At 38.9% G+C, this 25657-nt stretch overlaps 1 protein-coding gene across 3 annotated transcripts in view; it reads left to right on the top strand.

The window, feature by feature from the left end:
- zgc:110410 (uncharacterized protein LOC553618 homolog) overlaps positions 1–25657 on the top strand; it is a 32679-nt gene that overhangs the window by 4275 nt on the left and 2747 nt on the right. Inside the window, exons 1-9 of one of the 3 annotated variants that reach the window (XM_062064296.1) lie at positions 1410–1516; positions 4676–4784; positions 8567–8720; positions 9096–9174; positions 12251–12304; positions 12553–12643; positions 12769–12806; positions 15658–15745; positions 23538–23627. In XM_062064296.1, coding sequence (XP_061920280.1) covers positions 4680–4784; positions 8567–8720; positions 9096–9174; positions 12251–12304; positions 12553–12643; positions 12769–12806; positions 15658–15745; positions 23538–23627 — 699 coding nt within the window. In that variant the 5' untranslated portion in view covers positions 1410–1516; positions 4676–4679. Of the gene's footprint in view, positions 1–1409; positions 1517–4675; positions 4785–8566; positions 8721–9095; positions 9175–12250; positions 12305–12552; positions 12644–12768; positions 12807–15657; positions 15746–23537; positions 23628–25657 lie in introns of those variants that run through there. The other 2 variants (XM_062064297.1, XM_062064298.1) reach the window with 2 other exon arrangements.

Below are 25657 nucleotides of genomic sequence, written 5' to 3'. Positions count from 1 at the left end.
GGTTCCTTCAAAGAGCCATGAAAAAAATAATCCCATCTCTACAAGATATAACAACTGAATAGTATACAGTCTATTCCATGGGTAGGGAGCCTATGGCTCTAGAGCCAGGTGTGGCTCTTTTGATGACTGCATCTGGCTCTCAGATACATTTTAGCTGACACTACTTAACATGATAAGTAATGAATAATTCCGCTGGTAATCACAGTGTTGAAAATAACCACGTATCCACCAGACTACAAAGCCATCAGCAAAACCATGCAGCACCAGACGTTGCATCAATGGTAAGATAAGAGACTTATTATACTCCAAAAATGTTGTTCTTACTTAAAAATGCAAGCATTTAGTTGTATTCATTGTTAAAAAAATATTATACGGCTCTCACGGAAATACTTTTTAAAATATTTGGCTTTCATAGCTCTCTCAGCCGATCCCTGGTCTATTCCATACTCTGCTCAAGCACTTCTATCAGCATGCTGCGCACAACAGCATATCACTTAAACAAGCCTTTTTCTAACATTCCAAACAGGAAATACGTAAGTAAAACATGTATTATTCGTGTTGATATCGTATCGGAGCGACATCGGCCAATAGTCAAGGCTGCAATATCAATATTTTATCGCAAGTTAAAATATTGCATATCTATTGCAGGTTTGTAGAATCTGCTAACGTTACTAACTAACACAACTATTGTGTTACTTGTCACCTTTCTCACACCGTGACCCAAACTAGATGAAATAAATCCTCTAGTCCTGGCAGCAGATTATGATGAGTATTTTTTATGTAATATCAGTACCAACATACCATGACACCATGGTCATTTCTGCCCTCTGCACTGCATGTTAGAATAGAATGCCTGTCATGTATTGTATTCCATCTGCCATAAAATGCATTCTGCTTACCATTTACTTGCACTGCTCTTTACGTAAACAGTAGCTTCATGCTGGACTAGATTCTCATTTAGGGTTGTCGCTGTATCCCCCTCAGTGACAATTCTCCACGGAGAAGCACTAAGACTGTGTTGACCTACATTGCTTCATGTATTTCCCGCATCGACTGCGTCTTTGGAGACCTTACTTGTAACGTGGTTGCTATAATCCCTTTTGTGGAGATTTGGATCAAGGGGTGCAGGACTGGATGAGTAACCAAAGTGAGACGCGGTCAGGTCATGTGACATCCAAGAACATCAAGATGGTGCTTTCAATACACAATAATGATTGAACATTATAGCTGAAATTTGGATGGACCTATGATAGACATAATTATAATTTATTCTGAAATGCTGCAGAGACGAGTTAGGAAAGGTGAAAATACCAGTCGGGTTGCTTTAATGGCATTTTAAGAACTTTGTCTGAATATCCCATTGAGCCTAATGAGGGATTCATCATTTCCCCTCAGAGCTAAAGAGCTGCTCTATCTCCGTGGAAACCTGCTGATAGCAGCTAGACTTTGCCCTGAGGCACACCAACAATACAGGAAGAGCAGAAGAGATACACAATTTCCGATTGTACAGACCCAGGTAAGACACATTTTTTTACAAGGTTTAGCTGTAAGTCATTGATTTGAGAGAAAAAGACTAAAGTCCAACTGCTTTGTTTTTTTTGGAGTGTTGAAAACTTTTCAACTTTTTGTACGCTTTGTGGCGCCTAGATACTGGACTATTCAAATACAGTATAAGTGGACTTTGTACTCATTGTGCCCATGGTATAATCCTTATGTTTACCATTATATATAGAAATTATTTAAACATATTCTATAACAGGGAGTTTGATATCGGACGTACACACAATGATACCATTGCAATGACTCCTTGACATGCTCTTAACACTTCATTGGTATACACAATATGTATACCAATGATATGTATACCAACAATTTTAATTAGGGCTGTCAAACGATTGAAATATGTAATCCCGATTAATCGCATTTTGTTCATAGTTAACTCAAAATTAATCATGATATTTGCAGATACATATAATTTTTCATCATTAGACAGATAATTTTCAAGTTTTAACACTTTAATGAAATGTTCTTTTTTAAACAGCTCAACACAAAAAGGACAAATATGATTTAATAACAATATGTTTGTATTTTGTAGAAATACAGAATGTGTATTCCTGCTGTAGGAGCACTTGCATTCAGAGGAGGAGCTACAATTCCATATTTAGATACCTGAGTTAGCTAATCCAACCCAGGCCTTGAAACATGGCACCGCTGGATCTTACGTGAATCGGTGCCCGGTAGTACTGACCGGTTTCGGTCGGTGCCACAAAAGTACCAGATCCGGTGTCCATCCCCATTGACAAAGCATGATCATGATGTAAGAATTTGCATTTTGTAAATGTAGTTAAACCGGATGTATAGGGTAGTGCTTTTATTTTGAAGCCGGAAAAAGTGTCTTGACAAGTTTTGATGTTGAACTGTTTGCAATGAAAAAAAGTCTCCTTGCGACTTCCTGCCGACCGTCTTTCATTTCTGTTGAGCTTTTATGTCATCCCTTTTACTAAATCAGTCACAATAAAATCTAAATGTTATGTTATCAATACACCTTATCTGTAATCTGAACACGGAAGTGAAGAACCACCCACCTCTGAACGAGCGCAGCAGGCGTTTGCTGCAGGAATGTCATCTCTGCTAACGGCGAAAAAACGTCATTTCTTGTCGGGAGAACAACTTGCCATGGCTTTAAACCTGATATTTCCATAAGTTAGAGGACTTTCCTTTGTCCATTTCTGCTCAATGTGGTTGATCAGTAGCAATTGAACTGCAGCCAAGTTCCCCTCCGCTTCGGCATGGCCCGAGAGCCAAAATAAATTGTACTTTAATTGCTACCTCGACTTAAGAGTACTCCAACTTAAGAGTGTCTTGAGATAGAGCTGTCTTTCAGATAATTGTTATGCTTGAAGTTGCAAGCAAAAATTTGAGTTAGAAGGTTCCCTGCCATTAGTTGACGTAGCAAATGTCACAGTGAACCACGTGAGATCTGCCCAAAATATCTGGTATTACTTGCTAGCATTACCTTATAGCTAAAGATCGACATAACTTTTTTTCTAACTTTTGGAAGGAAGAACGTGTGCGTGAAGGAAGAAGAAAAATTTGAATATATTCAAAACATGACAATTCGAGCGTATCACCGCAAGTCTGCACCATACTGAAGCAGAATGAGTCTATGGCCTGCTAAGAAATGTTCAAATAATGCTTAAACCATGCAAATAGTAAAAGCTAATAATAATATAGAAGTCCACTCTCCAAGGTAAATGCTTTACATTATTTCATTACTTTAAAAAACTATCGCAGTTGTTACCAGTACATTATTTTGTATTGTTTTTTTATAGAATATTTTGTTTTTCTTATTAAAAAGCATGATATACGTTAAAATGGTGCATTTTAATGGGAAAACATTGATTTAAGATGCAAGTGTTTTAAAAAGTTAAAGTTCCAATTGTTGTCACACACACACTAGTTGCGGTGAAATTATCCTCTGCATTTGACCCATCCCCCTGTTCACCCCCTGGGAGGTGAGGGGAGCAGTGAGCAGCCGCGGTGGCCACGCCCGGGAATCATTTGGTGAATTAACCCCCAATTCCAACCCTTGATGCTGAGTGCCAAGTTGCAGAATGGGAAGATCAGGTCCATTCAGAGGGAGTGGTTTAAACGGGCAAGGGTCACCCCAGCGGGGCAGGGAGTGACCGTCTCATCAATAGTGCCCCAAGTTTGTGCAAAGTGTGGTGTACATGGAAGAAATGTGAGGCTGAGACAATGTGCAACATGTAAAGGTGTGTTATACTGTTCAAAAACATGTCAACATGAACATATGGAAGTCCACAGGAATGAATGTACAACAACCTCATGCAATACAGTCCGAACTACACCACAAAAGAGAAAACAGGTCAAAGTCGCTCCACTAGTTGGAAGGAGATATTTAATTGACTGCCATATTCAAGGTCAGCAGGTTAGAGCTCTGTGGGACTCTGGCTCACAAGTGACTGTGGTGAGTGAACAATGGAAAACAGAGCACTTACCACATGTAACACAAGCAGGGAGGTGATGGGTCCCATTTTTATAGTCTTTGGTACGACTCGCCCGGGGTTTGAACTCACAACCTCCCGATCTCAGGGCGGACACTCTAACCACAAGGCCACTGAGCTGGAGATTTGGAGTTAAGAGCTGCGTCACAGAACCAATTGAAGCCAATAAGTTGAGGTATTACTGTATATCAAAAACTTTTCTGTATAGTGGACAATAATAAGCATGTTATTGACTGAATGCCTCTCTGACCGTGTCAATCACCTAATTGATTACAAATCTATCAGTAATAGTATTTGGTTATGCAGGTGATAATTAATAAAGTGGCCATGGTCTATCCAGGCTTTTTTTTTTATAGCAGAAGAGAAGTCATAATGAATATGTGTCATGATGAATGACTGTCCTTGCATACATATAAAAGGAAATCTTGTCTGGTTCTCCTTCTCATGCAAATATCAGGTAATGTAGCTATTCAATCAATCAATGTTTATTTATATAGCCCTAAATCACAAGTGTCTCAAAGGGCTGCACAAGCCACAACGACATCCTCGGTACAGAGCCTACATTCAGTATGCATGTATGACTCGATTAAGCAAGCAGAGTCTCAGTGTTGCTTTCATGGCGTCTTATTTTTTTCTTTATCATTTTTCAGCAGAATGGATCAGGCTAACGGTAGCAGAAGTGATAGATACGGACCTCAGCCTCCACCTTACAACCCTTATGATGATGGGCGGATTTCATACACCGGAAAGACCTATCAGGTACAGTAGTAACATTGAAGTTATCAATCAATATTCAATTATAATTGATTTTTAAAAAAATAAGCTTTTGCTGTTTATGTTTTTACACATTCATCTATAAACTCATTTCTTCTCTTGTGGTGAAGAGTGGAGAAAATAAAATGTGCGCAGTTTAGTCCCCGCAAGGTAACTGTTAAGTGGTAGTGAGGAAACTTGATTGGAGTGTGTTGCTCTTGATCTTGGCCGTCCTTGTCTTGGATATCATTTAAGAATCTATTGACTTTTTATATATATATATATATATACAAAATACAGCAGCCTCTCACAGAATGTTAGATTCGATTTAACAGGTGAAACCCTGAAGTAGATTGGTTTAGAATGAGCCAAAACTATCATGTACCAGTCTCACCTCTGTCCTCAAATACCACTTAATATTTGGTAGTATATCCTTGTACAATAAAAGAGGTTCTTGTTTTAATAAATTACATTAATGCTGAAGGTTTGAATGGTGGAGTGATGCAAGTGGTAGAACACTTGAAGTTAGCATACGTTTGATTTTTTTTTTACCTCAAATTTCTCTGTTATGTATTGGATACTATTTTAATCATATTTCCACTTATCGACGCGTATGCCAGTTCATTCACAGATAAACAAAGAATTAATGAAAATATATGTCGCTCCATTCACATAAACACATAAGGACTCTACTTCGATGACCAAAAAAGGGCTAAATAGCATGAGCAAACAGAAAAATTGCACGCACATACCAGCTCCACTGGAATTCTCATGTAAAAAATATACAACATAAAGTAGCAAGAAACACGTAAATAATGAATAAAACAAAACATCTTCTAGACCAAAAACCAATCTATATTCTCTACTGCTCGCTAGTGTCACCATATCTGAGTTATTGTGTAGAAATAAGGCGAAATTACTACAAAAGTACACTTCATTCATTAACAGTGTTACAAAAAAGATCAGTTAGAATAATACATTATGTTGGATATAGAGAACATACTATTCATTGAATTGAAAATACTGAAATTCCATGACATAGTGAATTTGCAAACAGCTAAAATTATGTGCAAAGCAAACTATAACCTGCTACCCAAGAATATAAAACATTTCTTCTCAATAAAAGAGGAGAAATATAACCTTAGAGGAAAATGTAATTTAAAACATTTGTACGCACGTACAACACTCAAGACCTTCAGAATATCTGTATGTGGCATTAAATTATGGAATGGATTAAGCAAAGAACTCAAACAATGTACTAATATGATCCACTTCAAGAAACTCTTCAAACTTAAAGTGTTTACAAAGTACAAAGAAGAAGAACCATGATAAACATTCTGAATTTATTTCATCCATCCATTCATTTTCTAGATAATCTTACTTATTCTCACCAGATGAAATATAATTTACTTCACTAATAATTATTTATTTATTTATTTATTTATTTGTATTGTTATTACTTGTGGAGTATATTGTGAATAAATTGAGAACAGGAAGTGAACAAAAGTTTTAGCAACTGCTATGTAAAGGAAAAGGGGTAGGATTAAATAAACTCTGCTTCTTCCTACTCCTTTTGGAACATGTTGAATAGAGAAACTGGAAATTGTGATGTATCATGTTGTATGCATGCATGTTCCAAATAAACTCAAACTCAACTCAACTCACATGAGACACATGAGTTGGGCATGTTGCAGGTGATCTACTAAGACTGTGTACAATTGATAACGAGCGCAAAAGTGGTGCAGACACGCACGTATGATTCTTTCTACCCCCTCTCTCTTTGCACCGATCGCCCCCTTTTGACCGCGGCACATCCATTTGTGTATAACTGTGCCAGTTAGCAAACATCTTTCAAACATGCTAAATATAGATACAAAACAGCAGCCGCAAAACAGTTTTAGCCTTGACAAATCACCCTGTGAGCGTATTTGCATATCCTCCTCCCAGTATGGTAGGCGTTAATAATCAGCATATGTTCTGCGTGTACATGGAAACAGACACGCTAAATGGATTGTGCTTTGGTATTTTGCTCATTTAAGACACGGAATCCTTTGTGCACGAGTCTAGTGGATGAACTGTGCGTGCCCAATCAAGTTTGCACGTGTTTTAGTACACGCAAACCTTTAGTAGATCAGGTGCATATTGTCTATTCATTCACATACAAACACAGTGAACATAGCTATTTGTCCATTCACATACTCACATGGTAAAAACGTTCTGTATGCTGACATACAGGAAATGAAAACTGTGTTTGTCCATTCACAGAAACACATAATAAAAACGGTCTCTACGTTTGCGTATTATGAAAATTGTGTTTATTTTTGGTCATGTTTTTTTGTTCTTGTTTGTACTATAGATTTTCTACTGCAACATAGGAGTTTACCCAATGTGGGATAAATAAAGTTATATTTGTGCCTTCCATTGTCACATAATGAAAAACGGTTCATCTATTCACAGAGAACTGAAACTCTCCTGGTCGTCCGTTTGCATAGTAGCAGGATTAAAAACAATGCATAGTCATTCACACCCAGTGAAAACTCTGTCTATTCACATAACACAGGATAAAACATGTCTGTACATTCACATACATGCTTAGTAAGAACTGTTTTTAGGGAAGGGATTCCTATGGCACCATTCCTGGGTGGATCTCATGTAAGAGGAAGGGTGGGGAGTTAATGCTTTTGCAATGCAGTCTGCTGAAAATGATGGAAAGCCCCACTCTACATAGCAACTGACTCTTGAAATTGCCAAAAAACACATTTTAAAAATTCCACACTCTACTGCCGTCTGGTGTCTAAACTGGATAGTGCACACCCCACCCAATATGTCACGTTTCATGTGTCAGGTAAACTGCAATGAATCCCCTTCCTAGTATACATTGATATACGCACAAAATAAAACTTATGTTTATTTTTAGTCATGTTTATTTTTTCCTGCTTGTGCCGTGCATGTTCCACTGCAACGGAGGAATTTCCCCAATGTGGAATGAATAAAGGTATATTGGTCTATCCATTCACATACGAACAATAAAAACTGAAACACGCCATGGTGCCCATTTGCATACACACGTTATTAGAACAATGCCTATTAATTCACATACACACAATGAAAACTATCTGTCCGTTCACATAAACACATTGTAAAAACTGTCTGTACATTCACATACACGTATTATGAAAACAACCAGTAGATTCATGTGCAGACAATGAAAACGATCTGTCCTTTCACATAAACACATTGCACAATCTGTATGTACATTCACATACATATATCATGAAAACAACCTGTAGATTCATGTACACACAATGAAAACTAATCACCAAAAGGATTCCCGAGTGCGGCCACCGCTGCTGCTCACTGCTCCCCTCACCTCACAGGGGGTGGACATGGAGATGGGTCAAATGCAGAGGACACATTTCACCACACCTAGTGTGTGTGTGACGACCACAGGGACTTTAACATTAACTTTAACTTTAATTATGTCTGTCAGATCACAGTATACTGTACATGCAATAAAACCATCTGTTTGTCCAATCACACCCAAGCTCTTCAACCTTGGTGCAATCACAGCACATATTCCTCAGGCATTTGACCTCAGCAACCACAAGCATTAAGTGTTGTTTTTTTTAAGATCACCAGGATTCTTGTTGTGACTTAGGAAAATAAAATATGCCCTTTGACAAATTGTGATTGGCAGAGAAATGACTATTAGCCTAACTGTGATAAATAACCTCATTTTCCCCAAACGTTGACAACTTTATCTGACCTTTATTGTTTGTGCGAGCAAGGTGGGCAAGGGTGGCATCACAGTGGTGACCCCTCCTGGCTCCTATGACAACATGGTCTACTTAGAAGGACAAGCAGCAGCAGTTGGTCCAGCTCCACCCAACTATTCTCCCGGCTTGGAGGACAGTGTTTTTGCAGACGGTGCCATTCGAAGAGGTGAGTACTCCTAACTCCTACGAGACGACGGTAATGGAGGGTTATAGACAGAAAGAAACACAGTTTGTTTGTACCTTTCAGAGCTGAATAAGGATAACCGATATTTACTGCCTCGTTTGCTTGGCGGTGTTTTGTTAAAATTGATGTAAAACTGCAAATTGTTTTCCCGGATCTCCGCTGCAATCACCTCTCGCACAATACCAATCTTTTGAAATGAGAGTAAAATAGTGGGCTTGGATGCAGGGCATTAATGAAATGCTGTGCATCATAAACATGCCTTCCTTCATATTGCTTCTCACAGCTTGTCGGCCCGGCTCATGTTACCTCCCTCTCTCCCTGTCCTTACGCTTCCACTGTGGATTTCTCTGTCAACAGGTTTCATAAGGAAAGTCTACCTGACTTTGATGATTCAGCTGCTGGTGACTGTCGGGATCATCTCCGCGTTTCTTTACTGGTGAGGCTCCGTTACACCAGGGAACACCTTTCTAGGCGAGATGAATTGCTGTCAGCCAGCTATCTGCCAATTAAACTGGAGTGTAATCTGTCACAGCAGCAACGTCAACTACTGGCAAAAGTGGTCTATACACAAACTTTGAGTAAATAAAACCCAATAAAAGCAGAAATGCTATAGTAGAGTGCGCACTTCTGCCAATGTCAAAACAGTCAGTTACGCCAGATATGTACAGTCGTGGTCAAAAGTTGACATACACTTGTAAAGAACATAATGTCATGGCTGTCTTGAGTTTCCAATAATTTCTACAACTAATTTTTTTGTGATAGAGTGATTGGAGCACATACTTGTTGGTCACAAAAAACATTCATGAAGTTTGGTTCTTTTATGAATTTCTTATGGGTCTACTGAAAATGTGACCAAATCTGTTGGGTCAAAAGTATACATACAGTAATGTTAATATTTGGTTACATGTCCCTTGGCAAGTTTCACTGCAATAAGGCGCTTTTGGTAGCCATCCACAAGCTTCTGGTTGAATTTTTGACCACTCCTCTTGACAAAATTGGTGCAGTTAATCTAAATTTGTTGGTTTTCTGACATGGACTTGTTTCTTCAGCATTGTCCACACGTTTAAGTCAGGACTTTGGGAAGGCCATTCTAAAACCTTAATTCTAGCCTAATTCAGCCATTCCTTTACCACTTTTGACGTGTGTTTGGGGTCATTGTCCTGTTGGAACACCCAACTGCGCCCAAGACCCAACATCTGGGCTGATGATTTTAGGTTGTCCTGAAGAATTTGGAGGTAATCCTCCTATTTCATTGTCCCATTTACGCTCTGTAAAGCACCAGTTACATTGGCAGCAAAACAGGCCCAGAGCATAATACTACACCACCATGCTTGACGGTAGACATGGTGCTCAAGGGATTAAAAGTCTCTCTAATTGTCATGTTATTAGTTGCAAGCCACACATTTGAGTCAGAAGAGTGTCCAACCATTATTTGGTATCACAAATTTAACAATAAAACCCAAGAGATTTAACCAAAACATCAGGGCTTACTCGCTAGCATTAATTTATAGCTATAGATCGTCATAACTTTTTTTTCCAACCTATGAGAGGAAGAAAGTTAATGTGAAGTAAGAAGAAAAAGTTGATATTCAATGAAAAAAATTAAAATAAATCAAATTTAAGCGAATCACTGCTAATTTGCACCATACTGCAGCAGAATGAGTCTAATGGCAGCTTAATTTGTTAAAATAATATCTAAACGGCAGACATGTATCCATGAAAATATGGAAAAGCTGCTGATTGTGTGTTTGACAGCTGGAAGGAGATGCCGTAGAAGTCCACTCTCCAAGGTACGTATGTTATTTCATGTTTAAAAAAAACAACAACTATATACTTTTTATTGTAGTGTTTTCCTACAGTATTTTTTATCTAAAAGTTTGTTTTTATTCTTAAAAGCATGTTACATGACGGTGTGGCGTGGTGGGTAGAGCGACTGTGCCAGCAACTTGAGGGAAAACCATAGAAAAGCATAACGTATCCCACATGTACAGTACATAATATTACATTTCGATGTCGGCGTTGTTGGTCTGGACCCCAGGATGCAGAAACGGCAGGTGAAGTGCAGGTACAATGTATTTAATAAGAAAAATAGTGTAGCAGGGAAGTGCACAAAAAGGAAAAACCTTCACAGGAAACATGGGGAAAGCTAAGCAACATGGAGGTACAAAGCAAAATGATCGAGCCCCATCCCTATAAAAAGCATTCTGATTGGCAACCAGAAACAGGTGTGTTCTGATTGCCAATCAGGGACAGGTAAGGAAGCCAGCTCGGTTGCAATCTTCCGGGTTTCAGGTGATGGTCTCAAGAGTCCCATTAAGCTACTGTTTATTTACCTGCATTAGTGCAAATTTGGGTGTATTTTGAAAGGTTTGGAGATAAAAATGTAAGCGATCATGAAAAAATATATAAAATGGGATGGAGTGGATGTATACACTATTAAGAAAAATATTTTTGAAAGATTTAAACCATTCATCATCACTATACCTTACTGCTCACTTCGACCTCCCTTTCTTCAACACTTATATAGATTTACAGAAGAAAAGATTGGAGGCACGTCATCTGAGGGGTCCACAAATTAAACATTAATCAGTGGAAGACAAAGTTGGACTTCTTTTGTGCATCGGCAAGTAACATATTTGATTGACATTACGAGTGCTGTGCTGCTGTGATCGTGACGCTAATGAGAAAAAGGATAAACTTGTCAAAACCTTGAAGATGATGGTTCTGGGTTTGAATCTGAGCGCGGTCCTCTCTACACCCCCGTTTCCAGTATGTTTTTGGGGTTTTTCGAGCGTTTGTTTGACATCTCTTTTTACGGGTACTATAGTTTCCTCTCACAATCTCGAAAACATGCGTTATTTGTTAATTGGAACGCTAAATTGTCGAAAGGTGTGAGTGTGAATGGTTGCATGGTCTCTCGCTCACCTGTGATCCGAATAAGCACAAGCAGTACTGAAAACGGATGGATTTTATTGACCGCTATCTTATTAAGTCTTCTTTCAATGTCTCTGACTTTTTAGCTTAACATGTGTAAGTAAAATGGGACAAAAAAACAGGCATCTGTTCAGAAGATGGCCAAGTTCTTTTTTTTAAATAATAAACTATTGTTCAAATTAAAAAAATTGTAAGTTATGTCTGAAAAATAATAGTGGATGAAATTTGAAGAAGTACAGATTTCTGCTTGATTCATGCACACCCCTCTACAGCGTTTAAAGACTATTGGTAAGAATGCTTTCGAAAATAAATATGTGTGACAAGATGGTAAAGAACAAAATACAATTTCGACTCTGCAATATGTTTGCTTGCGGTGGTTATAGAGCTTTATGTCTTGCATTATGGATACAGTGGAACGCTGCAATAGTAATTTCTTTTCATAAATTGCATTCGGCTCCCATGTGCATGATGCTCCGTCCTCCGTTAATATTTAATGCAATGATTCTATTGCTGCCGTCAAAGAAATAGCAACTCTATTAAATGCGGCTCTCCTCTCCGTTTTTCTCTTCAAACAACAGGGATGCTCTGAAGGAATGGACGAGGACCAACAGCTGGTTCACCTACGCCATGATGTAAGCTATCAAAACCGTTAATTTTGATTATCTGGATGCTGTTTAAAATGTTTGACGCTTCCAACAACTCCTATTGCAAAAAGCGTATATGTAAATGTGGACTGTCACCGCACTGTGAGTCTCAGTATATGAGATGTCTGGCTCCACTGTGCATAAATAAACACCTTCAGTGAACTCTCCTATACTGAACACAAGTGTTTGTTGTTTATTTGCTATTTACAAGCGACTCTGTATTCTGTGGGGAATAGGCCAACGGTGATGGTCCTCCTTGTGCTGTTGTCCTGCTGTGACAACATCCGCCGCCGCGTCCCCCTCAATTTCATCACCCTGGGAGTGTTTGTGAGTGACAAGCAGAGTACCAACGCCATCAAATGAATGCTTCACCTCACCTGCTCTCTTTTACTTCCTTTGTTGTTTCTTCTGTCCTGTTGACTTGTTCTTTGTCCCCTGCTATCTCCATGCAGACTATTGCAGAGGGTCTAATGCTGGGGTCCTTAGCAGTGTGAGTATCAACCTGATGCAGAAACACAATATTCACCATATTTTTGATTCAACCCACCATATTCATCCATGTACCTGACATACAGTGTGTGACCTACCTAAGGCTTACCTGTTTGAAGAAATTTGACTGTAATGTTTGAAAAGCCACCTATTGTAATTTGCTTGCCAACCTAACCTAGTTAAAGTTAAAGCAAAGTTAATGTACCACTGATAGTCACACACACACTAGATGTGGTGAAATCCCTCTCTGCATTTGACCCATCCCCTTGTTGCACCCCCTGGGAGGTGAGGGGAGCAGTAAGCAGCAGCGGTGGCCGCGCTCGGGGATCATTTTGGTGATTTAACCCACAATTCCAACCCTTGATGCTGAGTGCCAAGCAGGGAGGCAAAGGGTCCCATTTTTATAGTCGTTGGTATGACTCGGCCGGGGTTTGAATTCACGACCTACCAATCTCAGGGCGGACACTGAGCAGGGCAAAACACCTGATTAACCTGATTTATTGCTAATCAAATGACCTATCTAACCTACAATTACCTTTATTAGGGGCTCTACCGACCCAACCTGACACATCTGAACTGTCTACTCTACAGTATTTAAAAAAATATATGGTTCAAACATATTCAGTATAAAAACACCCCTCCCTACCTACCCAGCCTTTTATTCATCCATCAACCCACCTGTAAACCTACCTAAACTGATTAATTGCCTACATACAGTACATAGCTGACATGTCTGATTCCCCTGAGGTCTGACTACCCAAAAAATTACACCTAAACTACTCATCGTTCACAATCACTATGAGAGACATGACAATGGATTTTTATTTTTATTTTTTAATGCATTCTTAATATTAAATAAATGCGATCGAAAGTCCGCTTACAATGGAGCCGCTCAAGTCTGCCCATAAAGCCCTTAAAAAACATCCAAACACCTCCAGTGAGGTTTTATATACACGATGTAAGTATGTATGTAATGTATTAACGAGCACATGTATAATAACGTTTATCATTTAAGTACCCTATTTTGCTCATTTTAAGCATACGCAGCGCATTAATTTCAAAAACGCATCACAATGTTTGCTTTTTTTTTTCTTCATCACTGATTATTACTCACTGCAGACTTTATGAGAGCCAACAAACATAATAAAACATCACTTACTGTACATTCTCCAGCAGCTATAAAAGTATGTTGCTGAATAGACAATATGTCTAAAAAATGTATTTCTGACCATTCAAATATGGTGAAACGTGAAAGTAGGATGTAAGATTTTCATCTGTCCATCGTCTGTCTGTGCAGCACGATCTGCAGCCTGTAGCCTGGTTTTGTGAGGGGAGGGGTTTGTGTGTGTTTGTGTGCGCACAGACTAGCGGAACCTGACAGATGATGGACAGAAAAGAGGGAAGGTGACATCATACGAGTGTTGTAGCGTGTCCCTTTTTTCTCCGCTACTGCGGATAATTTGGTCAACTTGTCACACATACGTTTTGTGGGTATATTGAAAAAAAATACTTTCTCAACTTCAGACATTTTGATTCGAGGGGGCAAGACATTTATTTAAGGGGGCTCTGCCCCCTGTAGTCCCTACGTAGAACCGACCCCGGCCAAACCGGACTATAAGCCACAGATATATAGGTTGTGAAAGGAGACATTTGTAAAAGTTTATTTAACATACCTTAATTGTTTCCAAACGGTGCTGGTAACACGGCAGTAAAAAGGCTGATCACACGAAACAGAAGTCGGTGACGTTTTAGAGAATTCACTAAACTGAAACAATACAAAAAAAATGCCATTGTAAGTTAATATTACTAACACTGACAGTTGCAAACATGTTAGCATATTCGCTAATGCTTGCGACATACAAATATGCATGAAAACACTCTTAAAGACATCACACATGGGATGGTTTAGTGCGTATGAATTGTTTTAGTTCAATTGTAAAACTCCTTTCGCTGTGGACGGTTTACAGTAGATCATTGATGGCGACGAATACAGATGTCAAACTTCTCTGACTTCTTTCAGTACAAGCTGTCACTCATTAACCGAAAGAAGCACTTCCTGAAAAACACAGTTTGGCGCTTCACAGTCAAACGATACAGCACACATTGAGTTACGAAGTGACACAGTATCTACTTGTTTCATAATGTGTCGATGCTTCAGCACTGTTTGACCTATCACTAGGTAGAAAACATATTCAATAAAAGCTACAAATAGGGCTGTTAGTTTATATCGTATTATTTGTGTATGCTTTTAACTTGCCATTGTGGCACTCTGAGATTGTATTAGTTATCAGTCTAAGGTTCCCCCCGTTCATCCATAACAATATGATCTAGGTAGCGTATCTAACTCACTCATCTATCTAACTTATCAACCATATCCACAGGTTACTGATAAAAAGAAACCCATGGTTAAAAAAAAAAGATTGTTTGAAAACCTACCTTCCCTGTCTGTCCATACATCCATCTACCAATCTAAAGCCAAAAACCCACTGAAACTACCAAGCCATCTACGTACATTCCTTCAAACCAACCTCCTCTACCTAGTGCATAAATCATGCAAACAATATTTTTTGCTAAATAAATTTTGGTATACGGATGACAGTGTAAACAGCAGTTTCAGTTGAAGCCTTTCTGTGAATAATTCACTGGTATTATTATATTCATCGGAGTCTGAGTAAGTGAAAGCGATATAAAATGTAGATGAGTGATACATTATGTAACACATGTCTAGTGGGGGGCATCTCTACAGCTGAGACACAAAGGAAATAATATGAGAGAAATCATGTATGACTGAAGACATGAAACTCTGGAGGTGCTCTCTAACGGCATACCGGTTTGATTTTGTACATGTGTAGGTTCTACTCAGCCGAAGCCGTTCTGTGGGCCGTAGGGGCGACTGCGCTGGTGTCCTTTTCCCTGAGTGTGTTTGCAATGCAGTCAAAGGTGAGGCCTGTCATACACTCCGGTTTCGGTTGGCAAGGTGAGTCGTCATAAAACCGCAATGACTTGGCTCCAGCTCAGAGGTAAATGTCCATATTGGAGTCAAAGGTGTAAAAATGAGTTTGCGGTTGCCAGCAAAGCTTTAAAAATGGGCTCTCTGCTTGAGCAAAAGTATGATTAATGCTGAGATCAGTCAATCAGGTTAAGTCCTTGTTCTCAGTGTTGGCACAGTTTAACCTGTTTGAGGGTCACCTAGAGGTTTGACTATTTGCTGCTTCCGTACTTTTTTTGGGTCATTCTTATCTCTGAGCCGTTAAGGTGGTAAAACTTAATCTGGGTGGCAAGGGATAATCAATCAATTACATTATTAGAATGTATTCATATAGCCCTGAATCACAAGTGTCTCAAAGGGTTTTACAAACTCACAACAGGATCACCATGATCTAAATTCACATTCTGACAAAGAAAAACTAAAAAAAAAACCCAGCTGGGGAAAAGTAGAAACCTTGAAAAGGGACTGCAGATGAAGGGTGATTGACTGCAATGGATATTGAGTGTGTATAATTATTGAATTGTTAAATTACCCGTAATAGATAATGGGGAGTCCAGTCCATCTGGAAGCCAACAAGTCATAGGGGGTTAGGGTCTTCCGGCCACAGCAGGGTCAGTTATACAGAGACGTCCATAGCTGTGCATGGAAGAGTGATCCATCCCGATCTCAACTCGGGTCAGCTAGCGAATCATCCAGACTGGTACCACTCCAGAAATTATCCATGTATAAGGTACCTTTGGTTGAAGTTTCAGATTTTCAATTGAATTTCTAGAACAACAGCTTTTCTCAAAACTTCACACAATATTTTCTATTAATCCCACCCAACAGTGGAAACATTTAATTTCTGGGTTTCAATTAATTTTTACCCTCAGACAATACACACACGATGTCAAAACACAGACTATATGAGTGTTTTTTGCACACTGGAGGGATTTAGTCAACACATTTCCACCAAAAAGTCTAGGATAAGATTTCTATATTCAGCACATATGCAGGTTCATCAGCATTGACAGCAACAGGGTCGGTATCAACATCAGCATGATCTTGTCTCAGGTCAGGGTCAGGCCATAGTATTTTATAAACATCACATGTTATAGGAACATTATTTCTTTGTGTAGATTCCAGAAAAATATCAGTCCTTCCAGGATTTTGCGATGTCACAATCGCACCAATTTAATCCAATTAAATCTCATCCGATTATACTTTGTCTTGCAACTTTGTCCAATGCCCACAACTACCACCAAAAACATTTTGACCAATTGCCGTCATTTTCGCTACTCAAATTTGTCTTTGAGCGGCGCTCAAATGAGCACGTCACCTGTCTAATCAAAATGTATTTGTGTGTCTTGTGTAGACAAATCAGGAACAAATATGTGTAACAACATAGGAACTATTTATTGCTCAAACAGCACAATCAGTCCTCCCATGTTGCTAAGACCTACTTCATATTCCTGTCTACAGCGCTAAGCCTTCTGGGTAATGTAGTACGTATATAAACATTCACTTCTTCGTTTACATGTGTTTATGTATTTATTTATCATTTATTTATCCAGGATTTATCACATACGTACTCAGGGACACAGATACCAAACACAAACACACACACACAACATACACACATAAGCAACTATATGGACATATTGATTGCATGGCTGAATACAGAGGAGACATGTGAGTAAACACTATCACAGGAGCCATCTGCACCAGGAGGTCATCAGACCATGGCCAACTGGACACTGACACAAAAGTGTCCCCACAAATACAGCCAATAAACCCTGAGGCAGATGGCTCATCTGAGGAACGTTGGAAAAAAAAATAATAAAACTTCTAAAATAGTAAGAACCATGAGTATAGAATACAATACAAGTAAGACATATGAAGATTAATATATATATATATATATATTTTTTTAATGAATATACAGTAAATAAATAATAAATACAAATAAATAAATACAATCTTGCGTAACTTTTAGGATAAAAAGTAAAATACAAATGACTTCAATAAAATAATTAATATCAGGTACAAGCCAAATCAAAAAGGTGGGTCTTAAGCCTGCTCTTCAAAACATGAACGTTCTCCTATTAAATGCTCTTAATCTGCGGGGATAAACGTGTTGAAACTTAAATGAATGTAAAAGACGAACAAAAACTTTTTAAGTGTAAAACATGCACAAAGAATGTTTGAACGACAGGGCAGACACCGGACAATAAGTAAGACTTTGGTGATGCTTTTTTCCTGTATCACAAATTAATTAATTATTATTATTAGGTATAATTAATTGAAATATTAACATTTCAAAATTGAGCTCTGAGTATGTGATTTTATTGCCATCTAGTAAAATGGTGTGACAGGCCAGACCTGGGGCGTCATTTACAAAGATTGCGTATGCACAAAAACCTGCCGTACGCCGTCTTTCACGGCAAAAGATGAGATGTATCAAAACTGACGTTGACGTGGAAATGTGTGCTGCCTCACGTCAACTCCATAGCTGCCGTACGCACATTTTCTACAGGGTGTGAATACTTTAGCGACACACACAGGGGATGCTGGGTAAAAGTTCACATTAAAAAGTGCCATTTTTTACTCAGACTGATTGATGTGCCCATCAGAGACATGTGTACAACTCCATCCATCCATTCTATACCGCAATTGTCCCTCTCGGGATCGCAGGGGTGAGGAGGGCAGGGAGGAGGGGGGTATTGTGGGGTTGGGGTTGGGGGTGAAGTGGGCTAGAGCCCATCAATATAACATCATTTTCACATGAAACTCTAATCTGGCTGATGGCAGCAGGCTACTGTGTAAACACATATTATAATTTCTATCAAATATATTTATATTGGGGGAAATCAGAGTGATCCACCTCTTCTGAAGTTTACGTATCATTGCAGCGACTATTTTCTCAAACAAAGTGCAGTACTCATTTTCCCCAGTCAGTTTTGGCCACGCACATCCATCTTCTTCTTCACTTTCTTCCTGACACTTTGGGGGTTTTTTTCGCTATGCGGTTCAATCAAAACATGAGAAAGAATCACCTCCTACTGACTTGTGATTGGTCAGACCGTGCCAAGCTCAAGCAAATGGCTACTTTCAATAGGATTTGGGATATTTATAGGGAAGCATGGCCAACATCTGTGACCGATTTCAAGTTGATTGCGATGTATAAAAGAAATGTGCTTGGCATTGTGCGTGCGCACACTTTAATACATAATTTTAGTTCTCTGGATTTGAACGTACGTCTGTTTTTAGTAAGAACGCCATGCAACTCTAGTTACATGAGGCCTCTGGCCCCCGATCTTGAGTTTGATACCTGTGCTGTACACAGGGATAGGAATTGATAAGATGTTTCCGGTTCCGATTCCACTTTCCATTTTGCTTAACTGTTAAGTTTGTTATCGGGTCTCTTATCAATTCTTATTTGGAAAAAAAAGATAACAAAAAGATGGATCGTTCTCCCAAGATGCAGCAGGAACTCCGGAGGCAAGGTGCAGGTGAGACATTGATTTATTGTCCATTAAATCATGCAAAAGTACAAAAAGACAGAAAAGTGTGCCGATAGCGTGGGAGCTATGGCAAAGCTTGGAACAGGAATCAAAGATCGTAGAAATACTTAACGTAACGGGTTGCATGGAAGTAAATAGCAGACGTCGTCACTGTTGTGTAGTGCAAACAAGGAAGCCAGACTGATTGTGGCGGAAATGAGGAATAAGTAGCTCTCTGATTAGTGCCAGGAGCAGGTGAGCGTCCCGAACACTAATCAGAGGCAGGTGAAACTAATCTGCAGTCATGGCAACTAAAACACACACCCAGGAAAACAGAAACTCATGGAGTCAAACTAAAACAACGGGCAACGGATCGTAACAAAATTGGGTTTATTTTAGAGCTAACATGACCTTACAAAGCCACCGGTGAGGTGTTAAAAGGCACAAAGCATAAAAAACTATTTCGAAAATAAATAAACAAAAAATGATGTAGAAATTAACAAAACAAAACATGGAGAAATTACACGAGAATGTAACATTTCGTAACCTTTTTTATAACTTTTAAGAATCTTTGTAATCTGCCTGGAAAATATAACGTGCAATATACTGTGCAAATGTTTGTTTAGATTTACAAGGTGAAACTAATATAATGACGTGGGCTCATACCATGCAAATTAAGATATTTCAAGCCTTTTTTTGATATAATTTTGATGATTAATAACAGTTAATGAAAACTCAGAAAATGTGGAGTTTTCCAAACCTGTAAGCCAGGATCATCGAAATGGTATTAAATAAAGGCTTAACATATTTCACTTTGCATGTAATGACTATATTACATATTAGTTGAATTGCTGACATAAATGGACTTTTACACAATATTCTAATATTATAAGTTCCACCTGTATAATATAATGACTAGGAGGAAAACATGCCACTTTTCTCTGACTCCAATTGAACATTCACCTACCAAAGGAGCATCTTTGTGGCAAATTGTTGCAAGCTTTTGACCACAAACTTAGTCACTGCTCTGTGCCATTCGTTGTCGTACTCTTCCCTGCCGCGGTGACAGCTAGCGGCAGACGTAAACTGGAGCTGTTACTGCCCGCTTCGAAACCAGTCAGAATATGTCTCCTCGTGCTCATCTAAATAATAAGGCATTCATTTCAATTTAACAGGTAATAGCGCTATCATTAAAGGCAGTATTAGTACCTGTTGTATTTACGTCAGATGACTGCGGTTGCCTGGGATGAGGTCAGCATGGTTCAAAAACGTGACATTCGTATAGTTATTGCATGCTGTGTGTTGAAATGCTTCAGCATATTGCTCGCATGTCCTCCTCTTGATGAAATACAGTCGTGGTCAAAAGTGTGCATACACTTGTGAAGGACATAATGTCATGGCTGTCTTGGGTTTCCAATCATTTCTACAACTCTTATTTTTTTGTGATAGAGTGATTGGAGCACATACTTGTTGGCCACAAAAAACATTCATGAAGTTTGGTTCTTTTATGAATTTAGTATGGGTCTACTGAAAATGTGACCAAATCTGCGGTGTCAAAAGTATACATACAGCAATGTTAATATTTGGTTACATGTCCCTTGGCAAGTTTCACTGCAATAAGGCGCTTTTGGTAGCCATCCACAAGCTTCTGGCAAGCTTCTGGTTGAATTTTTGACCACTCCTCTTGACAAAATTGGGGCAGTTCAGCTAAATGTGTTGGTTTTCTGACATGGACTTACAGTATTTCTTCAGCGTTGTCCACACGTTTAAGTCAGGACTTTGGGAAGGCCATTCTAAAACCTTAATTCTAGCCTGATTTAGCCATTCATTTACCACTTTTGACGTGTGTTTGGGGTCATTGTCCTGTTGGAACACCCAACTGCGCCCAAGACCCAACCTCCGGGCTGATGATTTTAGGTTGTCCTGAAGAATTTGGAGGTTATCCTCCTTTTTCATTGTCCCATTTACTCTCTGTAAAGCACCAGTTCCATTGGCAGCAAAACATGCCCAGAGCATAATACTACCACCACCATGCTTGACGGTAGAAATGGTGTTCCTGGTATTAAAGGCCTCACCTTTTCTCTTCCAAACATATTGCTGGGTATTGTGGCCAAACAGCTACATTTTTGTTTCATCTGACAACAGAACTTTCCTCCAAAAGGTCTTATATTTGTCCATGTGATGTCACAGGGCGGAGTCCTTCTTCCGCCCGGGTGCAGCCATGTTGCTGTCTGACGTTGCGTGATGACGTCATCGTCGTTTACGGAATCGGTTAACAAAATGGCAAGCGATTCCAAACAACAAACGGTTTTTGATTCCCATCCCGAGTTGTACACTTTACTCAAGTTGTGCTCCTAACTTCTTCTTAATTACAGTAAATTACCTCCCTGCTTGGCACTCAGCATCAAGGGTTGGAATTGGGGGTTAAATCACCAAAATGATTCCCGAGCGCGGCCACCGGTGCTGCTCACTGCTCCCCTCACCTCCCAGGGGGTGGAACAAGGGGATGGGTCAAATGCATACTTGCCAACCTTGAGACCTCCAATATCGGGAGGTGGGGGGTAGGGGGTGGGGGGGTGGTTGGGGGCGTGGTTATTTACAGCTAGAATTCACCAACTCGAGTATTTCATATATATTTCATATATATATATATATATACATATATAAAAATGAAATACTTGACTTTCAGTGAATTCTAGCTATATATATATATATATATATATATATATATATATTTTTTTTTAATTATTATTATTTTTTATTTATTTATTTATTTATTTATTTATTTATTTTTTTTTTTTTAAATTTTATTTACATAGAAAAAATAAAAAAAAACTTGAATTTCAGTGTTCCGGTGGCTATCCATTAGATGGCAGTATTGTCCTGTTTAACTTCTCCGTTCATTGGGCAGGCAAGCTGTTTATATTGTGGGAAAGCGGACGTGAGAACAGGCTGTCCGCACTCAGTCTCAGGTCCGCATTGAGCTGGAGGGGGCGTGGCCTCCAGCTCCGGCTGAATACCGGGAGTTTGTCGGGAGAAAATCTCTGCCGGGAGGTTGTAAGGAGAGGCGCTGAATACCGGGATTCTCCCGCTAAAAACGGGAGGGTTGGCAAGTATGGTCAAATGCAGAGGGTCGTTTCACCACACCTAGTGTGTGTGAGACTATCAGTGGTACTTTAACTTAAACTTTAAAAGCATTTGGATCCCTCGCCACGCTTTAACGTGCAGCTTGCATGGTACACGTTTTTAATAGGTGGAGGAGCCCAACGACTAGGTTTGCTTTGGGCACCCAGATGACTAAATATGGCGATGTCTATATTCTAGTCCATAAAATTTGCCTTAAAAGTGTCATATACTGAGAATAAAAATAAGCACAGTTCTTGCTCAGATCTTCAGTGTAAGGGTAAGTAGTTACCGCTATTGCAGTATGTAAAGCAGTGGACTCCATTCAGAAGCTGAAACGAATGAATGTTTGACTTTGTATTAATCATTTTCAATTTCACGCCAACGTAGGTTTGAGTGACATTTTAAAAAGTCTCATTACAATGTGCGATATTTTACGAGCAAACGTCTTATTGAGAAAATGTCTCCTGATGACAATGAATGTTCCTTCAATGAGCCGCTTGTATAGTGCATGCGGCCGTCAAACAGTGAAACAGATGTGGGCAAAATGGAAACGAAGTCTGGAAGTGATTGTTCATTTACTTTTAGTTTTTAAGGATGCCTTGTCACTTATTACATCTGAAGGAGTATATCTATTATATTGTATGTCTCGTGAATACTCCTTACTGTTCATCCAAGGTTTATAGAGCCAATAAATCACACAACTCAACGATAAAGAATAACTTTGATAGAGTGATTCATGGTTTTTTTTTGTAAGTTGTCGACTTTATATCAATCTTGCGCTTTGCAGGCCAGGTAATCATGATAGTGATTTTTTATTTGGTAACAGTAATCGCTTTATGTCTGCCTGAAAAGGGCATGCAGGCTAAAACACCGCCTACCCTCCTTCCATGCCAGTCGTGCATCTGGTTGATTAATTATCCAGGATCATTACAGCCATAATCGTTAGTATATTCACGTGTTGAACTGCAATGTGTCTTCATCACTCAGTAATCTGGGACGCCTCACAGCCCAGCTGCAACGTTGGAAGACCTTGAGTGGCCTTTATAGCGATGATGAGCATAAATGAAAGATGTTCCGGCTACAGCCTTTTCCAGGCTGCTCACATCCTCTCCGTCTCTCTCCTCTTTGACACCAGTGGGACTTCACCATGGCGAGTGGAAGCCTGTGGGTGTTTGCATGGACTCTGCTTTCGTTTGCACTGCTCTGTGCCATCCTCCGATCGCAGGTAAACAAGAACACGGGCGGGTCTTTCACCTAAGATGGCTCTCAAACTTTGTTCACCAAGTACCACTTCAGAAACCAAGTACCACCATAATGACCCACATCAAAATACAGTAGCGTAATAGGCCTAAGTATTCATAAAGGCAGAAACAAGTATACTGAATATTTGTTTACACCAGGGGTGTCAAACTCATTTTAGATCGGGGGCCACATAGAGAAAAATCTACTCCCAATTGTGCCAGACTGGTAAAATCACGGCACGATAACTGAAAAATAAGGACAATTTCAGATTGTTTTCTTTGTTTTAAAAATAGAACAATCACAAATGTACAAATCATAATGTTGTTGGGTTTTTTTTACACTTACATGTTGCGGCGTATAATTTATTTGTCGTTATTTATATTTTCTGAATAAATTATGTAATAATGTTCATCAGTCAACTCATTGATGTTAGTCTATCAAGATAAAAAATGTAAATAAATTAATTAAATTAATTTAAAAAAAAGATTATATCAAAATCAAATTACAGGATGTTATTTATATAGTTTGATAATTTTCCATGACTGGTGCACTAACATCATTTTGTTTTGGTTTATTTTGTACATATGTAGCATCATCTACAAAGATACAAAAAATTGCTATGGCGACATCCAGTGGACACATTTAGAACAGCTGTTTCTTTCATTCAAAAATTTCAGGTACATTTTTATGCTTAGCAAACTCATCCCGCGGGCCGGATAAAACCTGTTCGCGGGCCTGATCCGGCCCTTGGGCCGTACGTTTGACACCCCTGGTTTACACCGTAACATTACAAACAGTTTGAACAGTGATTGTCTATGGGAAAATTAAACCCTACTTAAATAATGAATCAAATCTTTGGGGTACCACAAGATGGAGCCCGCATGCCACTAGTAGTACACATACCACAGTTTGAAAATCACTGGTTCTGAGGAAGACAATATATATTGATTCCCTTGTCTCATAACAAATTATAGACAAGTACTCGTCAAGCTCTGTTCACACTGCAGCTCAATTATTTTTTTTTTCCATTTCAATGTGAACATTACAATTTCGATATTTTAAAATCCAACGCAGGCGTCTTTCCACATGATAGGATTGTAAATCAATTCACAATCAAACCTATGATTTCTATTTATTCTGATTCTAAATAGATTCATAATTTTCGAGAATTGATTAAAACATGTTTTAATCTTAACAAAAACATGTTTTTAGCATTTTTTTTTTCGGAAACAATTTTCGGATTGTTATTTGAAATGACCATAAATGAGACGGTTTTCTGAAAAAATGTGTTGCTTCAAAAATGCAACCAGTTACATATTCTTGTAGTTAACAACTTAAAGGGGAACTGCACTTTTTTGGGTATTTTGCCTATCATTCACAATCATTATTAAAGATATGACAGATTTTTTTTATTTTATGCATTCTAAATATTAAATATATTCAATCAAAAGTCAGTTTACAATGGAGCGTATGAGAGCCGTTCAATTATGCCTATAAAGCCCCTAAAAAAACATCCAAACACCTCCAATAAGGTTTTATATACATGATGTAAGTATATATGTAACATTGTAACGGGTACATTAATAATAACATACCTATTTTGATCATTTTAAGCATACGCGGCACATTTTTTGCATCACTGATTATTACTCACTGCAGACTTCATGAGAGCCAACAAACATAATACAACATCACTTACTGTACAAGGTCAGCTGTCATTAGGTTGCCAACTGCTGGGATGATCACATATTCCCATTTAGGTGAAAAATGTCTCATAATCCTTGCGAAGAAACGGGGTGGGGGAAACAAGCGTCTTTTTGTGTCGTTCTCACCAGTTCCAGGTCTTATATTGGATGTCAAAGTGTCCTAACTTGTCGGATTATATCCTCAGCCACCTACTTTTTAGGTGAGAGGCATGATTTATAATCTACAATATACTTACAGGGAGCAGGGAAGCTAGGAAGCAGCGGACCACTCGATGACGTAAACATAGGCACACATCGTAGTGATCAC

Source organism: Entelurus aequoreus, linkage group LG11 (genome assembly GCF_033978785.1).
Source record: "Entelurus aequoreus isolate RoL-2023_Sb linkage group LG11, RoL_Eaeq_v1.1, whole genome shotgun sequence".
NCBI lineage: Eukaryota > Metazoa > Chordata > Actinopteri > Syngnathiformes > Syngnathidae > Entelurus > Entelurus aequoreus.
Note: the sequence above shows the minus strand (reverse complement) of the source record. Positions and strands in the feature narration are given on the sequence as shown.